Raw genomic sequence first — 24,625 nt, forward strand, 5'->3', positions numbered from 1 at the left:
CGACGCGCATATTTGAGATCATCATACTTGGGTTCCGGGTGAGCGACGGCAGTGTTTCCTGCTGCTGCCGCACTGGCGTTAATTAAGCTTGTGTTTTGTGCGTGTTTCGGCATACTGCAATTTTATACTTTGACGTTTAAACTCGTTTAATCTCTGTTGTACATATATGTATGCGATGTACTCTACATTATATGATATTTCATTCAGTGCCGGCGATGTCGGTTTACAGCCCGAGGTAGAATTCCTTCTGCAGAGTGAGCCAGACGAGGGAGGTTGCTGCGTGAGACTGTTAGTTGTCGTCTTGCAGCGCAGAGACAGAAGAATAGAGCCATACTGGACACGATGAGCGGGCCGAGCAGACCCTTGCCAAACTTGGTCGTCTTGTAGATGAGCCACTCGCTGGAGAAGTGGACCAGCGCGACGATGAAGGTAGCATATGTCAGACTGAACACAGCCGGGTCGTTAAGGTGGTACGCGCCGTAAAAGCGCACGACGGAGGTGATGAACGTCCAGGTGCCGAACGTGCGCGCCGACAGGCCAGTGACGCCGGCAGTCGCAGCGGGCCCGTCGTAGACGCGGCGAGTGAGATGCAGGCCGCCGAAATAGGACTGCGCGGAGTTGAAGACGGACACGGCCGAGATCTGCGTACGCCCCGCAGGGCCGTGTCAATAAGGCACATCACAAGCGCGTCGCGCAATACTGTGGGGTCGCACAAACAGCAGCCATTTGGGCAGCAGCCCGGGAAGCTTGGGGAGGTAGTCCATTGGCGTTGGAGGTCGAGGGCAGTGACGGCGGTGCAGTCGCAATTGAGAGATTTGTCTGCGCAGAACGGTGGCTTTATAGGATCCGCGGACTGGTCCGCCTCTGTTCCGCTCAGGCTGACTCGTCGCATAGAATGGTGCGCAGCGGCTCAGGGCTACACGAGGGTTTGCGGCGTCCGAGGGTTACGCGAGTTGTGGTGCTGCAGCGGCGCAGCCCATCGCGACCGCGTAACTGCACAATTCGCTCGCCCCCCTCGTCCTTCCTGGCTGCCCTCCCCCACCGGCCATGTCCGTTCCTGCACTCGATACTCGCATCGAGGCCGACGTCGGTCCCACCGCTGCGCTCTCCGGTTCCGCTCCTACGTCCTCGCCCGCGCCAGCCGCCTCGGCCGCTGCTGCCACGCCATCACCACCCCCGCCTGCTGGCCCGCCACCTCCGTACAACCCCACCACCCCAATGGCCACGTCGTCCGGGCCGCCCTCCGGTGCCGGTCCTTCGGGAATTGCCGGCGGCACCGCGGTAGCACCCGATAGCATGTATGCGACGCGAACTCTCGCCGGCGATCAGATCCAGGATCGTCGCTTCAGCGGCGGCGACACGCTCGACGAGCCCGTGATGACGACCCTTATGCGGGACGTGCACGCGGTGGGCCGTCGTGTGAAGCAAGTGCTGAACCCGAAGGTCAATGCGAATGTGGACGCGGAGTCCGGCCAGCTCATTCGTGAATGGGATCTCTGGGGACCACTGCTGTTCTGCCTCTTCCTGTCGCTCTTCCTCTCGGTCGCGGCGCCATCGGACCAGTCAACTAGCGTATTCTCCGGGGTGTTTGCGTTTGTCTGGATTGCCGAGGCGCTTGTCACGCTCAACATCAAGCTGCTCGGCGGATCCATCAGCTTCTTCCATGCTATCTGCATCCTTGGCTACGCGCTCTTCCCTCTCGTCCCTGCCGCCATCTTCTCACTTGCCATAAAGCGGATGCTCATCCGGTTTCCGATTGCCATCGCTCTGGTCGCGTGGTCTCTTTTCGCCTCCATGCGCACGCTCAAGGGTGCCGGCGTCCGACAGGGCCGCGTCGTCCTCGCCATGTACCCGGTCTTCCTCTTTTATGGCTGGCTGGGCTGGCTGTGTGTTATCACCTAATCAGCTGCTCGTCCCAGCAGCCATCCTGTACAGAGTGCGCGCAAGTGCACGCAAGACCATGTAATGTAAAACAAATACACCATTATACATATGTGCAATACCTAAATGCAGTCCATAGCTCCTTTTCTGCCGTCCTGATGCCGCCCAACCATGGTCCCCTCAGTTATGTTCCTTCCGATAAACGTATCCGCCACCTAGTTGCGCCGTAGTTGTTCACACGCTACCCCAAATCGATATCCCTGTGCTAAATGTCCTCAACATCTCCGTTCGATCACTCGTTCGCATCGTCAGCCTCATGTTCCGAGACCATGTCCCATGATGAGTCTTCGTCATCAGACACGGCCAGGACATCTTCGTAACCATCGTCGTTGTCGCTAGCCTCACCAACTTGCTCAGAGTGGGCATCGCCATCGGACACCTCGGCCGCGGGCACAAATCCACGAGGGTCCAGGCCGATCGACACGGTCTCTAGGGTCACCCCGCTTGATTCGTTTCCTTCCTGCTGCTCGCCCTCGGCTTCATCTTCTTCGTCATCTGTCGGACTCAAGTACCGGTATAATCCCGAAACGGTGTTGACCACGTAGGAAAGCTCGCCGCCGACGGCGCTTCCGGCGGCTGACACATCGGAGATGGTGTCAGATGCATCCGACACAGCAACCTGCACAACCTCTGGCGCACCCACAAAGTCAGCAGGATTCATGCTGTTCGCATATGCCTGCAAAACCTCGGCGGAGACCTCGCCGGCGGCAGTTTGCAGACCTGCGTACATGTCGCCCAGTCGCGCCACAACCCAGGATCGTAGCTGCGCATACTTGAGCGGTCGGAAGTGAAGTGCAATGCCCGACATAAAAACATCAAAGCCTGCCGCAGTAGTACTATTAGCGTCAGTTTGAATATCGGCTGGCGTAGTGGAGGGAGCCGCGCGTGAAGACGACATCGAGAGGTACAGCTGGTCAGCGCCGCTTATGCGACGGAGCAGGAGCTAGACAGCAACGAAGACGGTGGTCAACAGCGCAATGTACGCAGTAGATACAAAGCCAGTTGGTAAATGAGTGTGAGATGGGACGGGAACAGAATCTGCGTAGCAGTGCTGGCGACACTGCTAGCTGGCTGGAGGGAGGGGGCGATGATGCTCAAGGTCTAGACGAGTTAGAGTGACGTCTTCGTCATCGTTTGGGAGGTCGGCAGATCACACTCCCAACTCACAACGGGTCACAGCAGCTCAAAAGTGGATTACTAATATATCGAACTTGTGAGTCAGTCCAAATGCTTGTGACAGCTCGCCCAAAGTATATGGTCAGATATGGATGTTTACGGGTACTGGGCAGTCCAGTAGCAGCGAACATGCTTCTTGCTTCCCGCGACATTGATCTCCTCGACCTCCTCTGGCGTGAGCTCGAAGTCCGTGATTGCGAAGTTGGACGACTGGCGCTCAGTCTTGGCCGACGTCGTAATAGGCAAGACACCCTTCTGCACAACCCATCGCAGAATGATCTGGCCCGGCTCCTTGCCATACTTCGCTGCGAGGCCAGTGATAACAGAGTCGACCGGGCCGCCAGCACCCTTGGGCGAAAGCGAAACAAGGGGAGTGTAGGCCTCAACGAGAATGCCGTTGCTCTGGCAGTAGTCGACAATGCCCGGAGTCTGGTTCTGCAGATACGGGTTGAATTCGATCTGGTTGACGGCGACCTTCTCCGACGCACCCTTGAGAGCCTCGATGTCGGCCACCGCGAAGTTGGAGACGCCGATGTTGAGAGCCTTGCCCTCAGCCTTGAGCGCAGTGAGCACTTCCCATGCCTGTGCCAGGGAGATACCGTCATCCTTGAGGTTAAAGAACGGGCTATGAATGAGGTAGAGGTCGACATAATCAAGCTGAAGCTTCGCCAGCGACGTCTCGAGCGCCTTGCGTGGGTCGCCGATAGACTTGAAGATTTTCGTCGTCACGAAAAGTTCAGAACGGGGGATACCGGACTCTTTGATTGCGACCCCGACCTCGGGCTCGGTGCCGTAGACCTCGGCAGCATCAATGTGGCGGAAGCCAACAGCAATGGCGGACTTGACACTGTCGACGATCGTGCGATCAATGTCGGTGCTAGACTTGCTCCACTTGGTGCCAGTGCCGAACGCGGGATAAGGCACGACTGCGCCGGTAGGAAGCTTGAAGGTCATGGCGGACGGTTTGGCGGAGGACGAGAGCTGACGAAGAAGCAATTGGGCGCGTCGCTGAGCAGCAACGTTACTTGACATGCGAGGGGTGAACAGACAGCAGGCGCAAGTGCAGGCAGCCAGCTGAGAGTTGGCTGAGCCGCTGTCGGACGGAGTTTATATAGGACGGCCAGGAGCGGGTCTCCGAACTTCTGCGAGGTATATGGACCCCGATGTTGAATCGGATTCGCTTTAGATGACGCAATATTACACAGACTCCTTCGAATTTGTGATCCGCAACTGGGCATTTCAACCACTACGATTTCTTCTGTATAGCGTAATAATTGCGCAGTCCGGACAAGGACCACACTGCGGAAAGATCTATGAGAGAAGGCCGGCGAAGCGTACGTGGAATTCGGGTGATACCTGAGCCTCTGCGGATAAGCGCTCTCGCTCAGGGCTAGGGCAGAGTCGCTTGGCACATCTGAGCCGCACAGCATTCCACGTGATAAGATCCACGTGACTTAATTTTGAGACAGAAGTTTAGAGAGTACAAACACCGTCAACATCTTGCCCTGAACTTTGAACGCCTCCGTTTGTGCCTCCACGACTGTCACGAACACATCCTCGCCAGCTAGCTGGCCCATTGATCCGACATTTTCCTCTTTTCCTCTCCATACCGCCGTCGTCATGTCTGCGCTCGACAATATGTTTGATGACTCCGACCCGGAGGACTTGGACGAAGACGTCGAGGAAAAAGACCAGGCGCCGGCTCGAAGCTCGTCGGCCAACAACAATTCGTCGAATGCTCACAGCGATCTCAGAAGTGGCGAAAACAACGATGATGAAGGTGACGAGGACGATGGTGATGATGAAGATGACGAAGATGAAGATGAAGAAGATGACGAGGACGAGGAGCAAGGTAGCAACGTGAGCATTCCCACATTAGCCACCGTCGCCGCCTTTCCTGGGTGCTCCTTCGTAACCTGTGCTAACTTTTCACTAGCGGCGACGGAAACGGCGGCGCGGCGAACGTCGCAATCAATTCCTCGATGTTGAGGCAGAAGTCGACGAAGATGAGGAGGAACTCGAGGAAGACGAGGACGAGCTCGGCAGAGAAGGTCGCCTCCAAGCTTTCCACGATCGTCGCTATCCCGCATATGCTAACTTACTCCACAGATGGCTTTATTGCTGACGCAAACGAAACCGAGTTTGACCGTACTGACGACCGTCTTCATCGCGAGGTCGACCGCCAGCGCGCCGCCATCGCAGAAGAAGATGCCGAACGCCTCGCTTCGGAGTATCGTGAAAAGTATGGCCGTTCGGCGGCATCGAAGTACCGCGGTGAGATGAACGTGATTCCACAGCGCCTACTTGTTCCATCCGTCAATTCTCCCAACATCTGGGGTGTTCGGTGCAAGCAAGGCAAGGAGAGAGAGATCATCCGCACGCTCTACCACAAGCAGGCAAACATGCGGTATACGCGCAACCCGGTCCGGATTCTTTCGGCTTTCCAGCGGGAGAGTTTCTCTGGCTACATTTACATTGAAGCGAAGACGCTTCCCGATGTCGAACACGCGTTAAAGGGCGTCGTCAACGTTTATTTCCGTCAGATGATTCTCATCCCCATCGAAGAGTACACTGATCTTCTCCGTGTCAACAAGAGTTCCGAGGTCGAGCTTATCCCGGGCACTTATGTGCGCATTAAGCGTGGCAGGTACGCGGGTGATTTAGCCGTCGTTGAGGATCTTTCGGAAAACGGTCTTGAAGCACGTCTCAAGGTGGTCCCTCGTCTCGACTATGGCCGCTCCCTCGAAATTCTTGGTCAGGCTGGCCTCGATACCACGAAGCGCAAACGTTCGAATAAGCTATCTTCTCGACCTGCCGCTCGGCTCTTTTCTCCTATGGAAGCGCGCAGGAGCGATCCCAAGAACTGGCAGCAGCGTCAAGACAGAGAGAATCATTATATTTTTCAGGGCGAGGAGTATCTCAACGGATATCTTTTAAAAGATTTCAAGCTCACCCATCTTATTACGGAAAATGTTGAGCCGACGCTCGAGGAAGTGACGAAGTTCTCGATGAGCCAGGAGGATGAGGGCATTGATCTGCAATCTCTTGCTCAGAGTCTTAAGCAAACCTCGTCCGTCGTGTCATTCCAGCCTGGCGATCATGTCGAGGTCCATGAGGGCGAACAGACTGGTCTTGCTGGCCGCGTCGTATCTATCGACCGTGATATCGTCACCATCCGCGCTGAAACAGAGGGCCTCAAAGGCGAAGTTGTTGAACTGCCTGCTAGGAGTTTGCGCAAGAAGTTCAACGCTGGTGATCACGTCCGTGTCATCGGCGGAAAGTACAAAGATGAGACTGGTATGGTCGTGCGAGTGAAGGATGAAATCGTGACGATTATTGGTGACCTCTCGATGGTCGAGATCACCGTTTTTTCGAAGGATCTGAAAGAAGCCTCGGATATTGGTGGGCGAAACTCACTCGGAAAGTATCAGATCCACGACCTTGTCCAACTAAGCGCAAATAATGTGGCCTGTATTATTAAGGTCGAGCGAGATGCATTTCGTGTGTTGGATATCAACGGTATCGCGCAAACCATTCTTCCGTCTGCAATCAGTATGAAGGTCGACAACAAGTTTTCGTTTGCCACCGATCGGAATGGATCGGAGATTCGGGTTGGCGACACCGTAAAGGAAACCGATGGCGAGGGCCGCCAAGGAATTATCTTGCACATCTACCGCACATTCGCGTTCATTCATGACCGCTCTCAGAACGACAACGCTGGCGTGTCGCTCGTGCGGACACGAAACGTGCAGGCTATTGCGGCGAAAGGCGGCAGAGTTGTCAACACATCAGATGGTCCTGATTTTTCAAAGATGAATCCTCGTCTGCAGATTGGTAGCGCTGGTAGCATGCCTCCACCGGTTCGCCAATCCGGTGGCCGCGACCGTACGATTGGTCAGAGTGTTACTATCAGACAGGGTCCATACAAGGGTCTTATTGGCATCATTAAGGACGCCACTGATACCATTGCTCGAGTGGAGCTGCACTCCAAGAGTAAGATTATCTCCATTGAGAAGACCAAGCTCGGCTATAAAGATCGCAGCGGTGTCGTGATGAACTACGAAGATTTCTTAACTCCCAGAAAGTACCTCAACAACAGCGTCGAGCCAATTCCACAGTTCCAAGGCGACACGCGCGACTGGCGCCAGCAGGGCGGATTTGGTGGACAGACTCCAGCGCGGACGCCGGCCTGGGCTACAAGCGAAAGCAGTGGTGGTGGTCGGACACCAGCATGGGCAAGCGGCGCGAAGACACCATCGTGGGGTGGTGCTGGTGGCAAAACACCGGCATGGGGAGGTGGTGGCGATGGTGGACGTACACCTGCATGGGGAACGTCTTCAGCATCTTCACGCACGCCTGCTTGGAATGCTGGAGGCAGGACGCCAGCTTATGGAAGTTCTGGCGGCGGTCGCACTCCGGCGTGGAATCCTGGCTCGCGAACGCCAGCAACATCGGCTTGGGATGCATCAAGCGGTCGTACCCCACGCATAGACAGTGGTTCCCGGACGCCGGCATGGTCAATGCAGACCGGTAATGACTACTCGACCAATGCGCGCACGCCATGGGACGAATCATCCTCCTACGGGCGCACACCTGGCGCGTCAGCGGCGTCGAACTCTGTGTCATATCACGACCCGCCTACTGTCGCATATACTCCTGGTGGTCCGATGTCAGCGCCAACGCCGGGTATAATTGGTGTGTCAGCGCCAACTCCCGGTGCATGGGACGATGTGGCTGCTACGCCTGCGGTTTACGATGCGCGAACACCTGGTATTTCGGCAGCAACTCCTGCGGCCTGGGGCGACGAAGCGGAGACGCCACGGTATGCGCCGGCGTCGCCTTAGGGTTTTTGTGTATATCTAATCGGATGGTACTCGCGGCGACAAAATGGGTTTGACGAGTGCAAGTTGTTTATAGGATAATTGATTTTTCATTTTACAGAACAGGATAGGTAATATTTACATGGGCTCTGTTGTGTCGTCGTCATCTACTTCAACGCCTCCGGATGTAGATTCGTCAGAACAATGCTCTCGTCAGCAATTGAACAGATATGCACCCCTTTCGGCGTATTCCCATCTGACGCAGAAAGCGTGCGCCGTAGCAACGCGTTGGACTCGAATGGCTTGATAGAATGATTGGCTGTGCCAATCGTGATATGAAATAATTTTTCCTGTAGTGGCAATTCGTCGTCGTTTCCTGATCCTTCTGATTCGGATGGTCGTGGCGTCACTGCAACCCGCACACAAAGTACGCGCCCGTCCCAGACGACCGCGAGACACTTGACATCTGCACACCAGTCCGTCAGTGATTTCTTGTCCATGCGCTCGCAGTAGCGGAGCCACATATCACCGGCAACATCTATATCGGAGAAGTGAAGTAGCGTAATGTGTGTGTTCTTCTGGATGCGGTTGGAGTCTTTCAACTGGTCCCAGAACGACATATCGGCTCCCTTACGCAGCATAGCGTCTTCGATTTTCTGACACAATGCCTTATTGTCTGGAACTTGAAGCGCGAAGTAGTTCACGAAGTTTTTGCGGGTCCGGCCGGAAGCACTAGGTTTGACGTTGCTGTTAGTTTTCGCTGTCGCCGTCGGAGAAAAATTCAGCGTCGTTTGTGTTGGTTGCTTCTTCGTCTCAGGTTGTTTCTGCTGCTTTGCAGGTGCCAGGCTTCCGGACACGCTGCCACTGCTGCCAAACGTCTTTCTTGTAGCCGGAATGTACGCAATGGCATGCTCAATTGCTGTATGAATTTCGTCTTGCGTAGGCTTGTGCGAAATAAGGCCCGGATATTGCGTATCCATACTGTCTATAATTTGGTTTAACTTTGCGTCCAGAGAGTCGCCAACTTCGAGATTGATGACCGAGTCAAACATATCTTTGTCCGGCGGCGCAGTCATGTCTAGCGGTTGAAACCGCTGTAAGAACCCGTTCATGATGCTGCTGATCTTCTTTCGATCATCCGATTTTGCCTGTATAGACTGGTGATTATCACCTCTCGCGAGAATTCGCTCCCACGTAATCTGCCGAACGGCATTCTTCCCGCCAATACCATCATGCACAAAGTGTAGAGCGATGTATCGAATATTGGCAAGCGGCATCAGCTGATCCATGTCGCTATATATCTGCGCTCTTTCGCGCTTCATGTGATTGTTTCGATCCGCGATTGAAACCGGGGTATCTTCCAGAGAATCAGCTACCGCTTTGCAAAATCGCCGTGCGTTGCCCGACGACTTCCCTGTGATGTTATCATTCTGAATATGACCCCAGCCAAAAAGCTCAGATAACGCCAGAGCCACTGTCGTTTTCCCGCAGCCGAGAGTAGCGATAGGTACGAGAACGTATTTCCACTTCACTTCCGAGCTGTCTTCCTTATGATCTTCAGCGCCAGTATCCATGAGCCGTTCTGTGTCCGACTCGCCCTGCTCCTCTTGAGTTTTGACAATGTCAGCACCAGTCAGCCCATAGTCCTTCAAAAATGCGTTTCGTAGAGCTATAATCCCATGATTTTGGAGATATTTATTCACGAGATCGGGGTTATGTCGAAAGTAATTCCGCGCAAATCTCAAATATGCTTCGGTTGCGACCTTATACTTCTTGATGCGAATAGGCTGACCAGCCAGCATTGACTTTGTCACTTCTCGCCACCCGCGATACATAAGATAAGGCTCCTCGAACTTATACTTGAAAAAGTAGTCAGAGGCATCATGCTCTGCATCACGATGCTTGAGCTGGCAGCGAACGACAAAGCCTTCAATATCCATGCCCTTCCATGAACCTGTTTCTGCACATGATTCTAGAAAATCCCGTAACTCCGATATTTCATTGACGACCGTGTATGGCGTCTGGACGAACCCAAAGTATTCCGCAAATTGACTGACAGCTTCAAACGGATACGTCTTGAATTCGGATATATTCATATTCAGACCATGAATATATAAACCTGCTCTGTCCTTTTCGTATTCTAAAATGTGCTCCTCGAAGCTGTCGTCGCATAATTCGGCGACAGCAGTGCAGTTTAAATTTTTGAGCGTCGCAGCTAGATCTCTCTTGGTGAAGCCGGACTTTGCCAGGTGCTTCTCAATCCATTCCTCTCCAACTTCAGCATGTGATTTGCTCGAACCTTTAAGATCCTTGCGTACGCCAGCTGAATGTTTACTGCAGACTAGGAGATTCCCATCAGGAAGTGCTGATATGAATATAATACAGCCATTTTCCTTCTGCGTGAGGTAGTATGGAGCTTTTGTGTTCTGTTCTATCCAGTTCCACTGTAACCTCCATCGTTAGAAATATTGAGCAAGCAAAGAATTGACAGGATCCTACATTTGTTTCTGGAGTCTCGCCAACATTGAAAAACTTGTCATAGCCTCTGGTCACAACTTCCATATCTCCTGTCGACTCGTTCATGATCGAAAATAAACCTCGAGCATTTGTCGGCAAGATCTTCTTCCTATAATCCCAGTCTGAAAATTTCCAGCCGTGGATTTTGACGTGAGATTGCGGCAAATCAAATACTGAGTGCTTGACGGTGACCTTCTTCCGTCCTGTACGCGGTTCGCCGTCAGGGCCGGGCGCGTTCGGATTTTCGAGGATCCTGAAGAGCTCTGCAGTCTTCTCGTGCGCTAGTGGGGGAACTGCTAGTGTCTTGAACGGAAGCTCACAAACACGACCCACACTCTTGTCTCCGTCGTTGATCGAGAGCGAGGAAAACGAGTTGTTAAGGTCTTGAGCGAATGCTAGGGATGGCGATCTAGTCATGCTCTGTCGTACACGAATACTGATGTGAATGGAGAAAGCGCTGGCGGGAAATGCGGGAAAACGTATACCTGCTCGACAAGTTATAAGTCCTGCTGCAAACCCCATACAGATTTTCCAGTCGAGAAGACCATGCGAAGTGACGCGCACCTGTCGCAGATCAAAACGCGAGTTCGAACGAGGTGTGAGTTTTCACGTGCGTTCTTACAGTCATGACAAGTTATTGGTGCGCATAAACGACTTATGCGCAAGAATCTACCACTGTCTGATGTCAGAACTGGTCTATAAATGAAACATTCCTCTCGGATGCGATATCATATTGTGTACCGAGGATTCCGTGGCAGTGCACACGGTGAAATCGAACCTTTCTATATTTTACTTCTACGAACTAACCACCAAGATCTCAGCGAGAACTAAACCGTTACAAATCAACTCCATCCCCAGTATGATAGACTCATAAATTGATAGTGAAAATTACCGTGCTTCGTGGAAGAGTCAGTACCAGTCTGTGGACTGTAGAGATGAGCTTCTGTTCAGACTCACGAATGTTCCGCGGCTTTGCGTCCTTCACGCAGCTCCCTCCATCTCAAGATTTTTAAGCCGCACGTCAGGGTAACTAACCGCCGAACCCGACTTCGAATTTCTTGTTTTAGGTCATTCCAGTTGAATTCGAAGCACCATCCACTAGTTCGAATGCATGGCGTCTCCAAAGCTTAGCGAGCAGGCCGCAGGCGTATTTGGTCGCCTTCCGTCTTTACTGTCCAAGTTTTATCTCCGCTTCCCACCCGTGCCCATTCAGCAGTATGCCATTAAGCCAACGCTCATGACTGACCCTTTACGGAACCCATTCCTCCCCGCCATCAATCCGACTACGAAGCGCTACCAAGAGCCGATATTTTCGCTTCGGCAGCAGAGTGTTCTTTTCAAGTTGGCCCGCCAATTTGGTCTGCAGGATACGTTACCCCCGTTGAACAAGAAGTTTGGAATCGAGAAGGCCGAGTCAAAAAAGCCAATGCGTGGTGTACTGAAACCAAAGATGTCCAAGGCAGACCGAACACGGCCACAGCGGTATGGAATCCCGAAATTGAGGGCATACGGAATTCGTTTAACTTTATGTCGTACTAACTGTTGATATAGAGAAGCAAAGCGCGCGAAGGCTCTCGCAGAAGCAGACGAGCTTATTATAAAGGCAAAGGGCGTAAGTAATAAGTGGTTCTTTTGTTTCCATTGCATTATATTGATGAAGAAACTAGAAACGATACCAGAGGAAATTGGAGAGACGCCCTGTGCTGCCCAAGAATCTTTTCTAAGTTGTATCATAATGTCACTACTACTCTACGCACAAGTATGTAGAACGATCTTTCAACTGGATTTTTGTCCAATAGCTCTAATTGCGCTGCTTGACCGTCTAGTCGCTGTGTAAGCTGCGGAGTATGCGCAATGCCAGATATCAATGTGTCTGCCGAGATACTACGATGTGGTCGCCTAAATCATTGAGTATGACGATAACTAAATGAATTGAATATCCCTATGCATTGACCTACTAGGCTGATAAAAGGTCAAGTTAGAAGGCTCTACTGTACATGTAGCATTCTGCTGCATCTAGTCGTGTCTTTCAGCCTTGCACTCAAATGCGAATCGTACAGTGGTAATAGCTCGGCGCGTGAATATATGTCACGTGTTGTAATAGGCCTCGAGTTTGCCGCCGTTTCGTGGATTGTATAATGGGAAAGATTTGTGATAGAATTCCGAAGCGGCATGCACTTGGCTAGTTGATAGCATATATGGTAATTGAGTGAACTCAGCGAGCCTGTGCTTATTTGGAGACCTAGAGTACATCAAATTGCACTCCCGATGGAATCTTAATCTCCCAATTGCTTCGCGCCGACAAACGCAACTCAATTAACGGATGCACCAGCATCAAGAATGAGCGCCGAGAGTAATGTCAGTGAAGCGAAAATTCGAAAGCACTATCTGGTCGGTCAAGACGAAGCTGCGTCGTGACTTGACCAACTCATTACGTGCAATTGAAACGCAGAGTATCGTCAGACAATGTATGCTCGCCATCCCGGTACCTGTACGAGCCTTGCTAAAATTTCAAACAGCACAAGAAACCAGCGAAACAATTTGGTCGTTACCAGAGTACAAAAACGCAAGGAATGTTGGATTTTTCCTTCATGACGAGCCTGGCGACCCTCCACGACGACGAGATGTCAAAGTCGAGATTAGGACGGACAAATTGATCCAGCGCGCATTCGAAGATGGTACGTTCACTGACTTTTGCGCTTCGAACCACAGTACTGGCTTACGCGCAGCTATTAGGAAAGTGCGTGTATTTACCGAGAGTCGTTCCAACTATCACCCTGAAAGACGAATTTGTCAATCTTATTCGCCAGATACAGGGCCAGATCTATGATAGTCCGGTATTTCCTTTTCTATTTTTGCAAATGGTGCGAGTTCCTTCATTGGAATACGTGAAGAGTTTATACGTGGAAACCAAGCCGGGCAAGTTTATCGTTAAAGAGCCGGATGCCTCGTTCACCGATGGTTGGTAGTGTTTGCATCGAGCTTATATCATGACGACTTACTAACATGTGACATAGTGATCGAGGAAGGTGGACTGCACTTTATGACAGTTCCCGGACTAGGATTCAGTCGGGCGTGCTACCGAATAGGAGACGGCAACGCGCTGTACGATAACTACATGACGTTCCACCGAGCTTTGTCTCAATGCAACGAGCAGCCAACGCCACAATTCGGTATGATATCCGTTCTAAGTCAGATCAGAGCGCAATAGCTGACTGAGGAAGTGGGAGTGGCGCTAGGCCAGCAGATCGATCGGAGTGCACGGATACCAGCGCATCGACACGATACGCAGCTCAACCTAGTAGTATCACGCCGCCAAATCTATCGCCTGGTGCCCAATCAAGACACAGTAGTCGACAAAAGCAAGAATTATAATAGCATAGATACGGTAGATATGTAATATACAGTAAAATTTTCAACGGGAATTGATATTGTGCGGTCACGAGTCCAAACTCGATATTAATGTGATGTTATCGCCCTTGAGTAATATTCGACCTAAAACGACCGTTAGAAAGCGGCATTTGTCCTATAGCATGAAATAAACTTACCTAGTGACTTTCTTGTGTTTTTCTTTTCGCCGATCTCGACTGCGTCGTCCACCACGACATTCATGAACTCATCGAACCCCTGCCGATGTCAGTCCCGAAATATAGATCAAAGCATCTTCGAAAATACGGCAGCATACTCTGATTTTACCCTCGATGCGGCTATCTGTCTGCTCAAATAGCCAGATTTGCACAACACTCTGCTGTTGAAGGAGCTTGAATATGAAATTGATGGGAGGGATTGTCTAGACACAGTCAGTACTCGCACAACTCTCGACGCCAAAAGCAACATACCAGACGTTGCTGACGACGACCAGACATTGTCAACTGTATCTGCAATGACGGGCACGATATCGATGGCGATATATAGTTGAGGTTGACGTCAAATACCGAGATGTGCGCGCGCGAGACAAAAACAACGTAAAGACACGAGTCCCTCTTTACACCTCGCGAGGCTCCCGCATCTCGAATGTGAACGAAACCTCCTCTCTTCCCCGATACACAACACCAGGATTTCGTCTTTCTCTGATACGATATTTTGAGCAAAATGTCGGTCGAGGATCCGTCATTTGCACCAGTCAGCCGAGCTCTTAGTGCCTTATATTCCAACACAGATAGGCATACAAAGCAAGAGGCAGGCCAGCTTCTCGAACAGTTTCAGAAGAGTGTAAGTTTGTTGTGCTACTGATCTACCCGTTACATTTATTGACTATTCATAGCCTGAGGCATGGTCGACTACACATTCGATTCTAGTGTCACATGCATTGCCTTTAGAGACCAAGTTATTCGCAGCGCAGACACTGCGCAGTAAGGTAAATCAACAATAGTGGCGACAATTTTTGGGCCCTGTACTGATCTCGTCTCCAAGGTTATCTACGACATGAATCAGCTTTCAGATGAGAGCAAACTGCAATTGCGCAGTTCTCTGCTGGATCTGCTCGTTGCATACAAAGCTGGGCCTAAAATCATTGTGACTCAACTTTGCCTCGCTCTTGCGAACCTTGCTATCCAACTGCTGTCATGGCATAATGCTGTACAGGAGATCCTGACAGTTTGCGGTAACGATGCATCGTCGGCACCTATTATTCTTGAATTTTTGAAAGTTCTTCCCGAGGAGGCGACCGATGTGAGGAAGATATCGTTAAGCGAAGAGGAGCTGCGAACACGCACAGTCGAACTGTTACAAGACAACGCGTCATTCGTGATGAATCTGCTCATAGCGTATGTCGAATCTGCATCTACACCAAAATCGTCTCATGCTCTCATTTTTGAGTGTCTGAACTCATGGCTGCGTGAAGTTCCTCTGCAAATGGTGATCAATTCCGCGCTTCTCAACCTAGTCTTCCAGGCGCTTGCAAGCGACGATCTATTTGACTCTGCAACAGATTGCGTTTGCTCTATGATTCGTGAGACTCGCGACGTTGATGAAACATTGCCGTCAATATCAATTCTCTACGCCAAAATCATGCAACTTCGCCCGCGCATTGCGGCGTCCAAAGACCTGCCCGAGGACTTCAAAAATTACACGCGCATATTTGCGGAAGCTGGCGAGGCATGGCACATGCTCATTGCGCGGATGCCGAAGGATTTCCGTGGCCTCGTGGAAGCCATCGCGGAATGTGCTGCGTACGACGACGATTTGGAAGTTGTTCAGTATACATTTTACTTCTGGTATTTGTTAAAGCAGATGCTTGTTCTCGACAGATACGATACGGCAAAACGAGAGCTTCATGACGTCTACCTCAGCCTTATTGACATTATCATCGCACATTTACACTATCCGTATGACGAAAGAAACGGCGACCTCTTTGGAAACGATAAGGAGGCAGAAGAGAAGTTCCGCGCATTTCGCCATGAGATGGGCGACGTTTTGAAGGATTGTTGTGCCGTCGTTGGCGCATCTAACGCTCTTCGGAAGGCATATGCCAAAGTTGACGAATGCTATCAAACGCAGCAGGCCGGTGAAAACGTGGCTTGGCAAAACTTTGAGGCACCGGTGTTTAGCATGCGCGCGATGGCTCGTGAAGTTGATCTTGACGAGACACATGTCATGCCTCAGATTATGGATTTGCTCGTACGACTGCCGAAACACAAGAAAATACTGTTTGCAGTGATTCTTGTTCTTGGCAGATATACTGAATGGACCGCGAAGCATCCCGAATATTTGCAAATTCAATTACAGTACATTACAGGAGGATTTTCTGAGAACGACTCTGAAATCGCTGGTGCTGCTGCGCAGTCTATGATGCACTTCTGCAGAGATTGCAACTCACAGTTAGCATCATATTTCGGTCAGATCAAGGGTTTCTATGAACAGGTTGCACAAAAAATAAGTCTTGACTCACTATACGACTTAACTGATGGTGTGGCGCATCTCGTGGCGGCTCAGGCTATCGAAAATATCTACGCTTCGCTTAAGTCGGTCTGCGATCCAATAGTCGAACGGATATATGTCAAGGCCAACGGTCCAGTTGATGACTCAAGCAACAAGAAAATAGCGGATGAGATGGACTTATTGGACACCTTTGCTCGACTTGTTCATCCGCCTATCCTCAACGGCGCGATAAATCCTTGCATCCAGTATTGGATGGAGACCTGGCCCTTAGTGGACTTATTGCTTAGCAGCCGCGGCCAATCAACGGCAATTTCTGAGAGGGTTTGCAAATTTTTGCGAACTCTTATGTGTTCATATCGCAATGACTTTTATTCCATGTTGGGAATGGTGGCGGAGAAGCTGGTCGCTGGATTTGAGAAGTATCACTATGGATGCTTTTTGTGGGCAAGTGGAATTGCAGTTCGCGAGTATGGCAACGAGTACTCGGACAAGAATATTCAAGAAGCAGTATGGGAATTTGCATACCGGCAATGCATCACAACCTTTACGTACATGAGCTCCGTAAATCTTGGTGATATTCCCGATGGTAAGAATTATTCAGTTCTTTGGATTCTTTATTGTTGCTAACTAGCGCACAGTTTTGGAAGATCTCTTCAGGCTGCTTTCTAATTTGGTGAGCAATTATCCGTACAAGTTTATTCCATCAGAGCTATGCAAGCCATCAATTGAGGCCGCAGTCGCGATATTTGGCACGGAACAAAAAGAGCCAATTTTCACTGCCATCGACTTGTTACATGACATTCTTTCATACGGCTTCAGCACCCCACCAACGTCACGGATTTCATTCAACGAATCAGGCGACCGGTACTACGACGCTGAGGTGGTTCCGGCTGAAGTGCAATCTTTCATCAGGGGGATTGTTCTGTCAGAAGGCATGAATCTCACGAAGCAGCTCTTTTTCGGATTACTTTACACCTTGCCGCGCGAATGTGTTTCCGATGCTGCAGGAATATTACTTGTCATTTTCCGGCTGGGGGAGCTTCCGGCAAGCGCCCAGTGGGTTCAAGCTACACTGGATATGCTGCCTGCAGAAGCGATAACTGCACAAGAAAAGTTCAAATATGTGTCGGCAGTAGAATCAGCGCTGCAGGGCGAGGACATGAACAGACTGCGCAGGCAGACTATGGATCTTGTTGGGTGGTACACACGTCGGAATGTGACTCCGCGGAGTGATATCAAACGGATAGGCGACATACGAGACCAGAAAGTTGGTTACGCTTGATCTGTGAATTCGTTATGTATTATAGTCACAAGGTATCCCTCGGGATGAACAAAATTATTAAAAGCAATGTAATATAACAGTTATGCTGCATATATTCGTCAGGCCCTTGCTTGCGTAGCGAAAGTGTTGAACGTGAGCTAGAAGAGTGCGCCGATCACCTTTGGAGAATTACACTTCCTTTGGTATCGTACTTTATGTACCAAATCAAGTTATAGTTCAGCTATAGCGCAGAACACAATTGCAGCAGGGGTAAGAATTTTTCAGGGCGCATGGGGAATATCAGCACTTTCTCATTATAAGAGTCAACCCCTATTTTTTGATAGACTTCGGCAAAGAGCTAAATCGTGAGCCGCACAAGACAGAGATAAAGTTCTTAGCGTCGAGGGGGCACAAACCGCGCTTCGCAGCTGGCAAGAAGCTGTAGGAGAAATGGCGAAGGTCTAGTCATCGAGGGCACAAAGCACGCAGAACCGCGCCCGGCGGGAGATATAAAGAAGTCGCCACTGTGAACGAGGTCCACCTCCGCACACACACCGCGGCCACGATACGAAAGATGAGCGACAACGATCTCACGCTTCTGTCGGAGGTGATTCACGTTCGAAATATCCACTGCTCATCCTGTGCGCGTGCTATCTCATCTATTCTTGCGTCGCTTTCCCCACCCCCCGTTTCGGTGGACACTTCGATAAAGGAACGCAAGGTCACCGTCACACATTCTGAGGATCTTACACGAAATGCTATTTGTTCTGCGCTTAAGCATGGAGGCTTCGAACCAGTGCCGGAAGTCGCAGAAGGAGTTAGCGACCTAGATGAACCTGTACACGATAGTAACCTTTGGAATGCCGGGTTCACGTCGAAGCCATTTCCATTTAACGTTGCTGCAAACTGGTACCGTCGAAGAAATCACAGGAAATTTTGCGAAGCCTGCAATACTGAGCACGACATCCGCCGTCACAAGAAGTCATCCACTTCATTCGATAGCGGACAAACTGCAGTTCTGCAGTCTGTTCTTGTTTCAGAAAAGCAAGATGACACTCCAACAGAATATCGTGCTCTGTTCTCTGTCGGAGGCATGTCGTGCGCGTCGTGCTCCAACGCCATAACCTCTGCCGTCAAGGAGATCCCAGGCGTAGTTGACATGAGCGTCGACCTTCTCGGCAACTCAGCTATCGCTATTCTGATGCGACGTGACCTGGCAGACGACGTGAAGGAAGCGGTGGAAGATATTGGCTACGAATGCGAGATAATTGAGGTCGTTCCGGTCAGCAAGCCGTCTAGTGACGAGCATACTTGGAAAGTTACTGCTTCTATTGGAGGCATGACTTGTGCTGCATGTGTTGCAGCTTTGACGGATGCCTTCAAGTCGATGGACTTTGTCAGGGAGACTAATATTACCCTCCTCACGAATTCTGGCACTTTCATCGTTACGGATCCCTCCAAAAAAGATGCCATTCGCGATACAATTGAAGATATCGGGTACGAATGTGGCGATATTTCTATTGAAGAGGACAGATCAATTGCGATAAAACAACAGTCGCGAACCATTATGATTCAGGTCGATGGCATGTTTTGCGAGTAAGTTGTTCAGTGTATCATCCTCAATTTGATTCAGGCTAACATGGATAGTCAATGCCCGCGACAAATCAACGAAGTTCTTGCAAGCTATGGCGACTCAATAGAGCTTCATTCTGGTCCGGTTACTCAGCGCAACAACATCATTCGGATTACTTACGTGCCATCTATCCCCACCGTCACGCTGCGTAAAATAGTTGCTGACATGTCTGCACTTTCTCCTCAGTTCAAGTTCACAATAGTTCATCCGCCGACTCTTGAAGAGCGCGCACAACAAATTGCACTGCGAGAGCGCCGGAGACTCGTTTATCGAATGATTCTATCAATCAGTGTTGCTATCCCAACATTTATTATCGGCATCGTGATGATGATGATTCTGCCAGAGTCTAATCATTACCGACAGTGGGCCATGGAGCCTATCTGGGCTGGCAACGTCGGGCGTGCGGTTTGGGCTATGTTTTTCATGGCAAGTGTGGTGTACTTTTTCGCTGCAGATATCTTTCATGTGAAGGCGATCAAAGAAGTCAGAAGTCTTTGGAGAGCAGGCGTTCCGCTAAAGAGAAGATTTTTCAGATTCGGCAGTATGAACTTGCTCATGAGTTTGGGAACTTCTATTGCTTATTTTGCTAGTATTGTTCTATTGGGTCTCGAAGCATCGGCGAACAGTATGCACGATATGACGTCGTATTCTACGACGTACTTTGATTCGGTGGTTTTTTTGACTATGTTCTTGCTTGTTGGAAGACTTCTTGAGGCGTACTCCAAGTCAAAGACTGCGTCAGCTATATCTCTTCTGACAAGTTTGCGACCGCGCAAGGCATTGCTTGTCGACGACGCCGATGGAACTGCCGAAGAAATTGGAATCGACTTTCTAGAAACCGGAGACATGGTAAAGATATTGTCTGGCATGTCTCCACCAGCTGATGGCACAATCGTTTCTGGAGTTGCTGAATTCAATGAGGCAGCACTTACGGGAGAAGCTCTTCCGGTCGAGAAAGTCACTGGTTCACAAATATTTGCCGGCACAACACATACTGGCGGATCTCCTATCATTATGCGCGTAGAGTCTGGCGAGGGCTCATCTATGCTTGACCAAATTACCAATGTGGTGCGCCAAGGACAGTCCAAGCGAGCTCCGATCGAGCGTGTTGCAGATGTCCTAACCGGCTATTTTGTTCCGATCGTGACGCTTATTGCAGTTTCTGTCTTTGTCGTTTGGCTCGGTCTCGGATATGGCGGCGCACTTCCTGCAGATTATCTTGATATCGATATTGGCGGCTGGACCATTTGGTCACTCGAATTCGCTATTTCAGTGTTTGTTGTCGCATGTCCTTGCGGTATTGGCTTGGCTGCCCCGACTGCCATGTTTGTTGGTACGGGTATTGCCGCTAAGCACGGAATTCTTCCACAAGGAGGCGGCGAAGCATTTCAAGAAGGATCTCACATTGATGTTGTCGTGTTTGACAAGACTGGCACGTTGACCGAGGGTGGAGCACCGAAGATCACGGATACATGGATGAAGACGAACGAACTTGCAAATGTTGCGATTCAGATCGCCCGCGACTTGGAGCTGAATTCGACTCATCCGTTAGCTAGGGCATTGGTTGACTATGCAGAAAAAGAAAACGAGATTGTTTCCAGCGACGATGAGGCTGAAGATGATGACGACACCAGCAAGAACGCCTCTTCCGAAGACAGCAGTGACGAAAAGAAGGAAATTCGGCGGCCAAGCGGTGCGACCTCGCAATATAGAGTGCGACTGGGCAACGTGAAGGTTGCTGATATTTCCGAGGTTGCTGGACGCGGACTGAAGGGCCATGTACGAAACGATTCGACTATAGCCGATAATGACAAAGACATCATCGAAGCTGTCATCGGCAACGAAAAGTGGATGGAGGAACATGGTGCAACGCTGAACAAGAGTGAGATCGATACGATGCACAAGTGGAAGCAACAAGGCAAATCCGTCATTTTGCTTGCGGTGCGACGCTGTGAGGATCCGGCGGACAAGTTCACTATCATTTCACTGTTTGCCGCTGCGGATCCGCTGCGGAAGGAAGCGAGTTTTGTCGTAGGCGAGCTACAGAGACGCAAAGTGCAGACCTGGATGATTTCCGGTGACAATGAGATCACCGCGAAAGCTGTTGCCAAGCAAGTCGGTATTCCGCCGGAGCATGTCGTGGCCGGTGTTCTGCCGCATGAAAAGGCCGAGAAAATCACGTGGCTCCAACAGACTGCAAGCATGAACAACGCGGAGCAAGGAAAGAAGAGATGGCTCAGTCTCGACTTTAGCGGTCGCGACAAGAGCGCGCGCGCAATCGTCGCGATGGTCGGTGATGGCATCAACGACGCGCCGTCATTGGCCGCAGCCGACGTCGGCATCGCAATCGGCTCCGGCTCTGATATCGCGTTGTCTTCCGCGAAGTTTGTGCTTATGTCGTCAAATTTGACGCAGATTCTTACCCTTATCGACATCTCCCGAATTGTGTTCCGACGCGTGCAGTTCAACTTCTTGTGGGCTGGGATCTACAACCTCATTGGGGTGCCTATTGCCGCCGGTGTGATTTATCCCGCGAATCATGCAAGATTGGCGCCGGCATGGGCTAGTTTGGCAATGGCGCTGAGTTCCGTGAGTGTTGTCTGCTCTAGTCTGGCGCTGAAGCTTTACAGACCTAAGAAGTATGTATATTAGTGAAGTATGAAAACTGGGTATTATGCATTGATGGGTATTGAAGAATGTTTGGCATCGAATGAGTAAATGTTGTATGATTGGATGAGAACTTTTGGAATATAATTAATGTTCATACAAAAATGTGCGCATTTAGTGAGATCTAGTAGTAACCTTTCCTGGCAACTATGGGCTTCCGATAGATCTCATCCAAAACTTTGACGACGTCAGTCATCTCCTTGACATCATGCACTCTTATGATCTCAGCGCCTCCGGTGATGCAAGCCGCCACAGCGCCGCCGGTACCGAAAACTCGATCCTTCGGCTGCAACGTACCGGTAATCTTCCCTATGAACCCCTTACGTGACGGACCAACAAGCCAGGGCAACCCAGCAAACTCGGGTCGCGAATGAACAAGGTATCTCAGCTCGCGGAGAATTGCGAGGTTTTGTTCGCCTGTCTTTGCGAAGCCGAGACCAGGGTCGAGGATCATGTTCCACCTGTGAATACCTGCCTTCTCAGCCGCACGCACTCGTCTGGCAAGTTCTGTCGCAACGCCTTCAACGACGTCGCCGTTCGTGTAGGTCGTGAGCTTCGTCATAGTCTGCGGCGTGCCGCGCATGTGCATCAGTATGATTGGCACATCAAGTTCCGCTGCTGTGGCGAGCATATCAGCATCTAAGTCGCCCGCGGAAACATCGTTAATGATATCCGCACCGGCCTCGATCGCAGCCTTCGCGACACTAGCGTAGAAGGTGTCGATAGAGATGATGGTCTCGTCAAACTCAGGAAGACTTCGCAACAGCTTGATGGCGGGAACCACGCGCTCAGTCTCGATTTTTGGGCCGGGATCGGTGGATTTGGGGTTGGTGCTCTGGCCGCCGATATCAAAAATGACGTTCTTGTTCGCACTAACAAACTCTCGCGCAGTCTGCAGCATATTCTGAAGATCCAAGTTGACACCTGCGTCCGAGAAAGAGTCAGGGGTTATGTTCAGAATGCCCATAACATGCGTGGGCATCGTTGTGTGGTTGATAGCGTCGAACATCATCTGCACTTTTGATCCGCGTGGATGCTTCAATGGAACGACAGTGTACATGTCGGACACAAAACCGCGGTCTGGGCAAATATGTCTGAAATGCTCCTCGATGGTCTTGGTGGTCACCGGGTGCACGTAGTCCGGAGCGAGCTGGACGAGGGGACGCAACGCGAACTCACGCTCGAGCAAGCCCAGGTGCGGAATACTTAAAATTGCACCATCGCGCACGACGACGTCGTCGTATAGAAGAATATCAAGATCGATCGTCCGCGGGCCCTTGTCGATTAGCTTCACTCTCCCCAGCGCATTCTTCTCGACGTCCTGCACGGCGAGCAGCAGCTCATGTGGTGTAAGTGTAGTCTCGACCTCGCAGACGGAGTTCAAGAATCGCGGCTGGTTCTCCACGTACATAGGCGCGGACTCAAACATCGACGCAGTGCGGAGCACTTTGACGTTCCGCTTCTCGAGCTCTTCAAGCGACGCGGATAACAGCGCAGCGCGGTCACCGAGGTTGCTGCCCATGCCGAGGTATGCAATGTGCTTTTCGGAACTCAAGCCAGGAGTCCTGGTGGTGTAGTACCGCCGCGAACGGGTGATCTCGACGGTCGGACCGGCCGCGAACGCAATGGCGCGGGGTTTGCTGGCGCGCACGGTGACTTCGGGAAGGTTTTTGTCGAAGCATAGGAACTTCGCGAGAGCGGAAACTAACGCTTCGATGGTAAGATATGCAGATTTTTCAGTAATCTGGAGCAGTAGTTAGGCCACAGCGTCTCCGTGTTCGAGGACATCAGAGATACTCACATTGATAACGTCATTAGATAGGGCGACAACATCGACTTCGTCTTCGCACTGTCTTGCTGTAAACCCTATAACCACTTCCTGCTTCTCTAGCCGTTCCCATGGATTCACACCGATGATACTGTACACGTGCAGTCCGTCCACGAATGCGGTGTCTGCGACATTGTGCACAACCGGCGAAAGTCCGTACGGTACATATCTGTGCCTCGTAACTTCAACGCCTGCAGCGTCGGCTCGTAGTAGTTTCTTAGGAAATGTCAATCGGACGCAGACATTAGCTCCACCGAGCGTATGCACCGCGCTGATGATTTCTAGCGCCAGAGCGCGGGTTCCAGTGGTCTCGCCGGTGGCATCGCTCTCGACGACCTTGGTGACCGCCTTGGTGAGCTGTCCGTAGTGAATTGTCTCCTCGACGAGGTCCGAAACGCCGGAAACAGCGACCGCCGCGCCTCTGACAATACAATTGACAAACACGGGCTGCCTTCGCCCCGCGCGGTGCCACGTGTCGAGTCCGGCCTTTGACGTAACCAATGCCAAGTCGCGCACCGCGACGACATCATCCGAGATAAGTGGCGGTGGTGGTGGAGTGCTCATGGCTGTGAATTGAGGTCCGGGACTAAGTAACGCTGGTCGACTGCTCTGCGTGAATATGCTGCGCAGTAGAGGGTGTAATCGCAGATGCGATATCGGCATGCGGCAAGATAAGCGTTTCGCGGAGATGTTCTCGCGATGTCGTAAGAAGATATGATCGCCTCTGGTATTTTTTCTTCACTCCGAAATTCTCGAGCCAGTTGCTCCAGCACTTAGAAACGGCGTGCGTGGAGAAAAATTACTAGGCGTCGTGAGGTTCGGCCGTGCGGCGTTCGATCGAGTGCTCCGTTTAACATGTCTTCGATACATCCCATACTTCGCCAGCAAAAGAGTTAAATTAA

General features: G+C 51.1%; 12 protein-coding genes across 12 annotated transcripts; 6 read left to right on the plus strand and 6 right to left on the minus strand.

Annotated features, from left to right (window-relative positions):
- Positions 1-104: 104 nt before the first annotated feature.
- Positions 105-957, minus strand: V1518DRAFT_413066 (uncharacterized protein). Its single transcript, XM_066903226.1, has 3 exons — positions 714-957; positions 335-641; positions 105-276 (listed from the first exon to the last, which is right to left on the minus strand). The coding sequence occupies exons 1-3, from the start codon at positions 762-764 to the stop codon at positions 224-226; spliced, it is 411 nt and encodes a 136-aa protein (XP_066760525.1). The 5' UTR covers positions 765-957; the 3' UTR covers positions 105-223.
- V1518DRAFT_413068 (uncharacterized protein) lies at positions 936-2,002 on the plus strand. Its single transcript, XM_066903227.1, has one exon. It carries the CDS (start codon positions 1,048-1,050, stop codon positions 1,900-1,902), a length of 855 nt encoding a protein of 284 aa, XP_066760526.1. The 5' UTR covers positions 936-1,047; the 3' UTR covers positions 1,903-2,002.
- On the minus strand, positions 1,925-3,003 carry V1518DRAFT_192475 (uncharacterized protein). The gene has a single exon (XM_066900873.1). It carries the CDS (start codon positions 2,837-2,839, stop codon positions 2,174-2,176), a length of 666 nt encoding a protein of 221 aa, XP_066760527.1. The 5' UTR covers positions 2,840-3,003; the 3' UTR covers positions 1,925-2,173.
- A 210-nt stretch (positions 3,004-3,213) lies between these two features.
- Positions 3,214-4,071, minus strand: V1518DRAFT_426038 (NADP-dependent oxidoreductase domain-containing protein; the record flags this gene model as incomplete). Its single annotated transcript, XM_066905962.1, has 1 exon — positions 3,214-4,071. The coding sequence occupies one exon, from the start codon at positions 4,069-4,071 to the stop codon at positions 3,214-3,216; it is 858 nt and encodes a 285-aa protein (XP_066760528.1).
- A 514-nt stretch (positions 4,072-4,585) lies between these two features.
- On the plus strand, positions 4,586-8,060 carry V1518DRAFT_413070 (uncharacterized protein). The gene is made up of 3 exons (XM_066903228.1): positions 4,586-4,977; positions 5,054-5,168; positions 5,227-8,060. The coding sequence occupies exons 1-3, from the start codon at positions 4,738-4,740 to the stop codon at positions 7,959-7,961; spliced, it is 3,090 nt and encodes a 1,029-aa protein (XP_066760529.1). The 5' UTR covers positions 4,586-4,737; the 3' UTR covers positions 7,962-8,060.
- A 44-nt stretch (positions 8,061-8,104) lies between these two features.
- V1518DRAFT_426040 (RNA ligase-domain-containing protein) lies at positions 8,105-10,871 on the minus strand (the record flags this gene model as incomplete). Its single annotated transcript, XM_066905963.1, has 2 exons — positions 8,105-10,381; positions 10,437-10,871. 2 exons carry the CDS (start codon positions 10,869-10,871, stop codon positions 8,105-8,107), a joined length of 2,712 nt encoding a protein of 903 aa, XP_066760530.1.
- A 694-nt stretch (positions 10,872-11,565) lies between these two features.
- On the plus strand, positions 11,566-12,178 carry V1518DRAFT_437119 (mitochondrial 54S ribosomal protein mL59; the record flags this gene model as incomplete). The annotated part of the gene is made up of 3 exons (XM_066906315.1): positions 11,566-11,936; positions 12,006-12,066; positions 12,122-12,178. 3 exons carry the CDS (start codon positions 11,566-11,568, stop codon positions 12,176-12,178), a joined length of 489 nt encoding a protein of 162 aa, XP_066760531.1.
- A 501-nt stretch (positions 12,179-12,679) lies between these two features.
- On the plus strand, positions 12,680-13,873 carry V1518DRAFT_413080 (5-formyltetrahydrofolate cyclo-ligase). The gene is made up of 5 exons (XM_066903229.1): positions 12,680-12,922; positions 12,974-13,132; positions 13,191-13,415; positions 13,472-13,627; positions 13,679-13,873. Exons 1-5 carry the CDS (start codon positions 12,811-12,813, stop codon positions 13,852-13,854), a joined length of 828 nt encoding a protein of 275 aa, XP_066760532.1. The 5' UTR covers positions 12,680-12,810; the 3' UTR covers positions 13,855-13,873.
- On the minus strand, positions 13,817-14,502 carry V1518DRAFT_413083 (uncharacterized protein). The gene is made up of 4 exons (XM_066903230.1): positions 14,294-14,502; positions 14,140-14,244; positions 14,003-14,081; positions 13,817-13,949 (listed from the first exon to the last, which is right to left on the minus strand). The coding sequence occupies exons 1-4, from the start codon at positions 14,318-14,320 to the stop codon at positions 13,894-13,896; spliced, it is 267 nt and encodes an 88-aa protein (XP_066760533.1). The 5' UTR covers positions 14,321-14,502; the 3' UTR covers positions 13,817-13,893.
- Positions 14,343-17,771, plus strand: V1518DRAFT_413087 (armadillo-type protein). Its single transcript, XM_066903231.1, has 4 exons — positions 14,343-14,666; positions 14,719-14,811; positions 14,868-16,920; positions 16,973-17,771. Exons 1-4 carry the CDS (start codon positions 14,547-14,549, stop codon positions 17,614-17,616), a joined length of 2,910 nt encoding a protein of 969 aa, XP_066760534.1. The 5' UTR covers positions 14,343-14,546; the 3' UTR covers positions 17,617-17,771.
- Positions 17,772-17,887: 116 nt separating this feature from the next.
- On the plus strand, positions 17,888-22,000 carry V1518DRAFT_413089 (uncharacterized protein). Its single transcript, XM_066903232.1, has 2 exons — positions 17,888-19,191; positions 19,243-22,000. Exons 1-2 carry the CDS (start codon positions 18,170-18,172, stop codon positions 21,878-21,880), a joined length of 3,660 nt encoding a protein of 1,219 aa, XP_066760535.1. The 5' UTR covers positions 17,888-18,169; the 3' UTR covers positions 21,881-22,000.
- V1518DRAFT_413091 (Dihydropteroate synthase-like protein) lies at positions 21,657-24,554 on the minus strand. The gene is made up of 2 exons (XM_066903233.1): positions 23,697-24,554; positions 21,657-23,639 (listed from the first exon to the last, which is right to left on the minus strand). Exons 1-2 carry the CDS (start codon positions 24,384-24,386, stop codon positions 22,020-22,022), a joined length of 2,310 nt encoding a protein of 769 aa, XP_066760536.1. The 5' UTR covers positions 24,387-24,554; the 3' UTR covers positions 21,657-22,019.
- Positions 24,555-24,625: the final 71 nt, after the last annotated feature.

The sequence above is a fragment of the Limtongia smithiae genome (genome assembly GCF_038497785.1).
Source record: "Limtongia smithiae strain NRRL Y-17922 unplaced genomic scaffold V1518scaffold_3, whole genome shotgun sequence".
Taxonomy (NCBI): Eukaryota; Fungi; Ascomycota; class Lipomycetes; order Lipomycetales; family Lipomycetaceae; genus Limtongia; species Limtongia smithiae.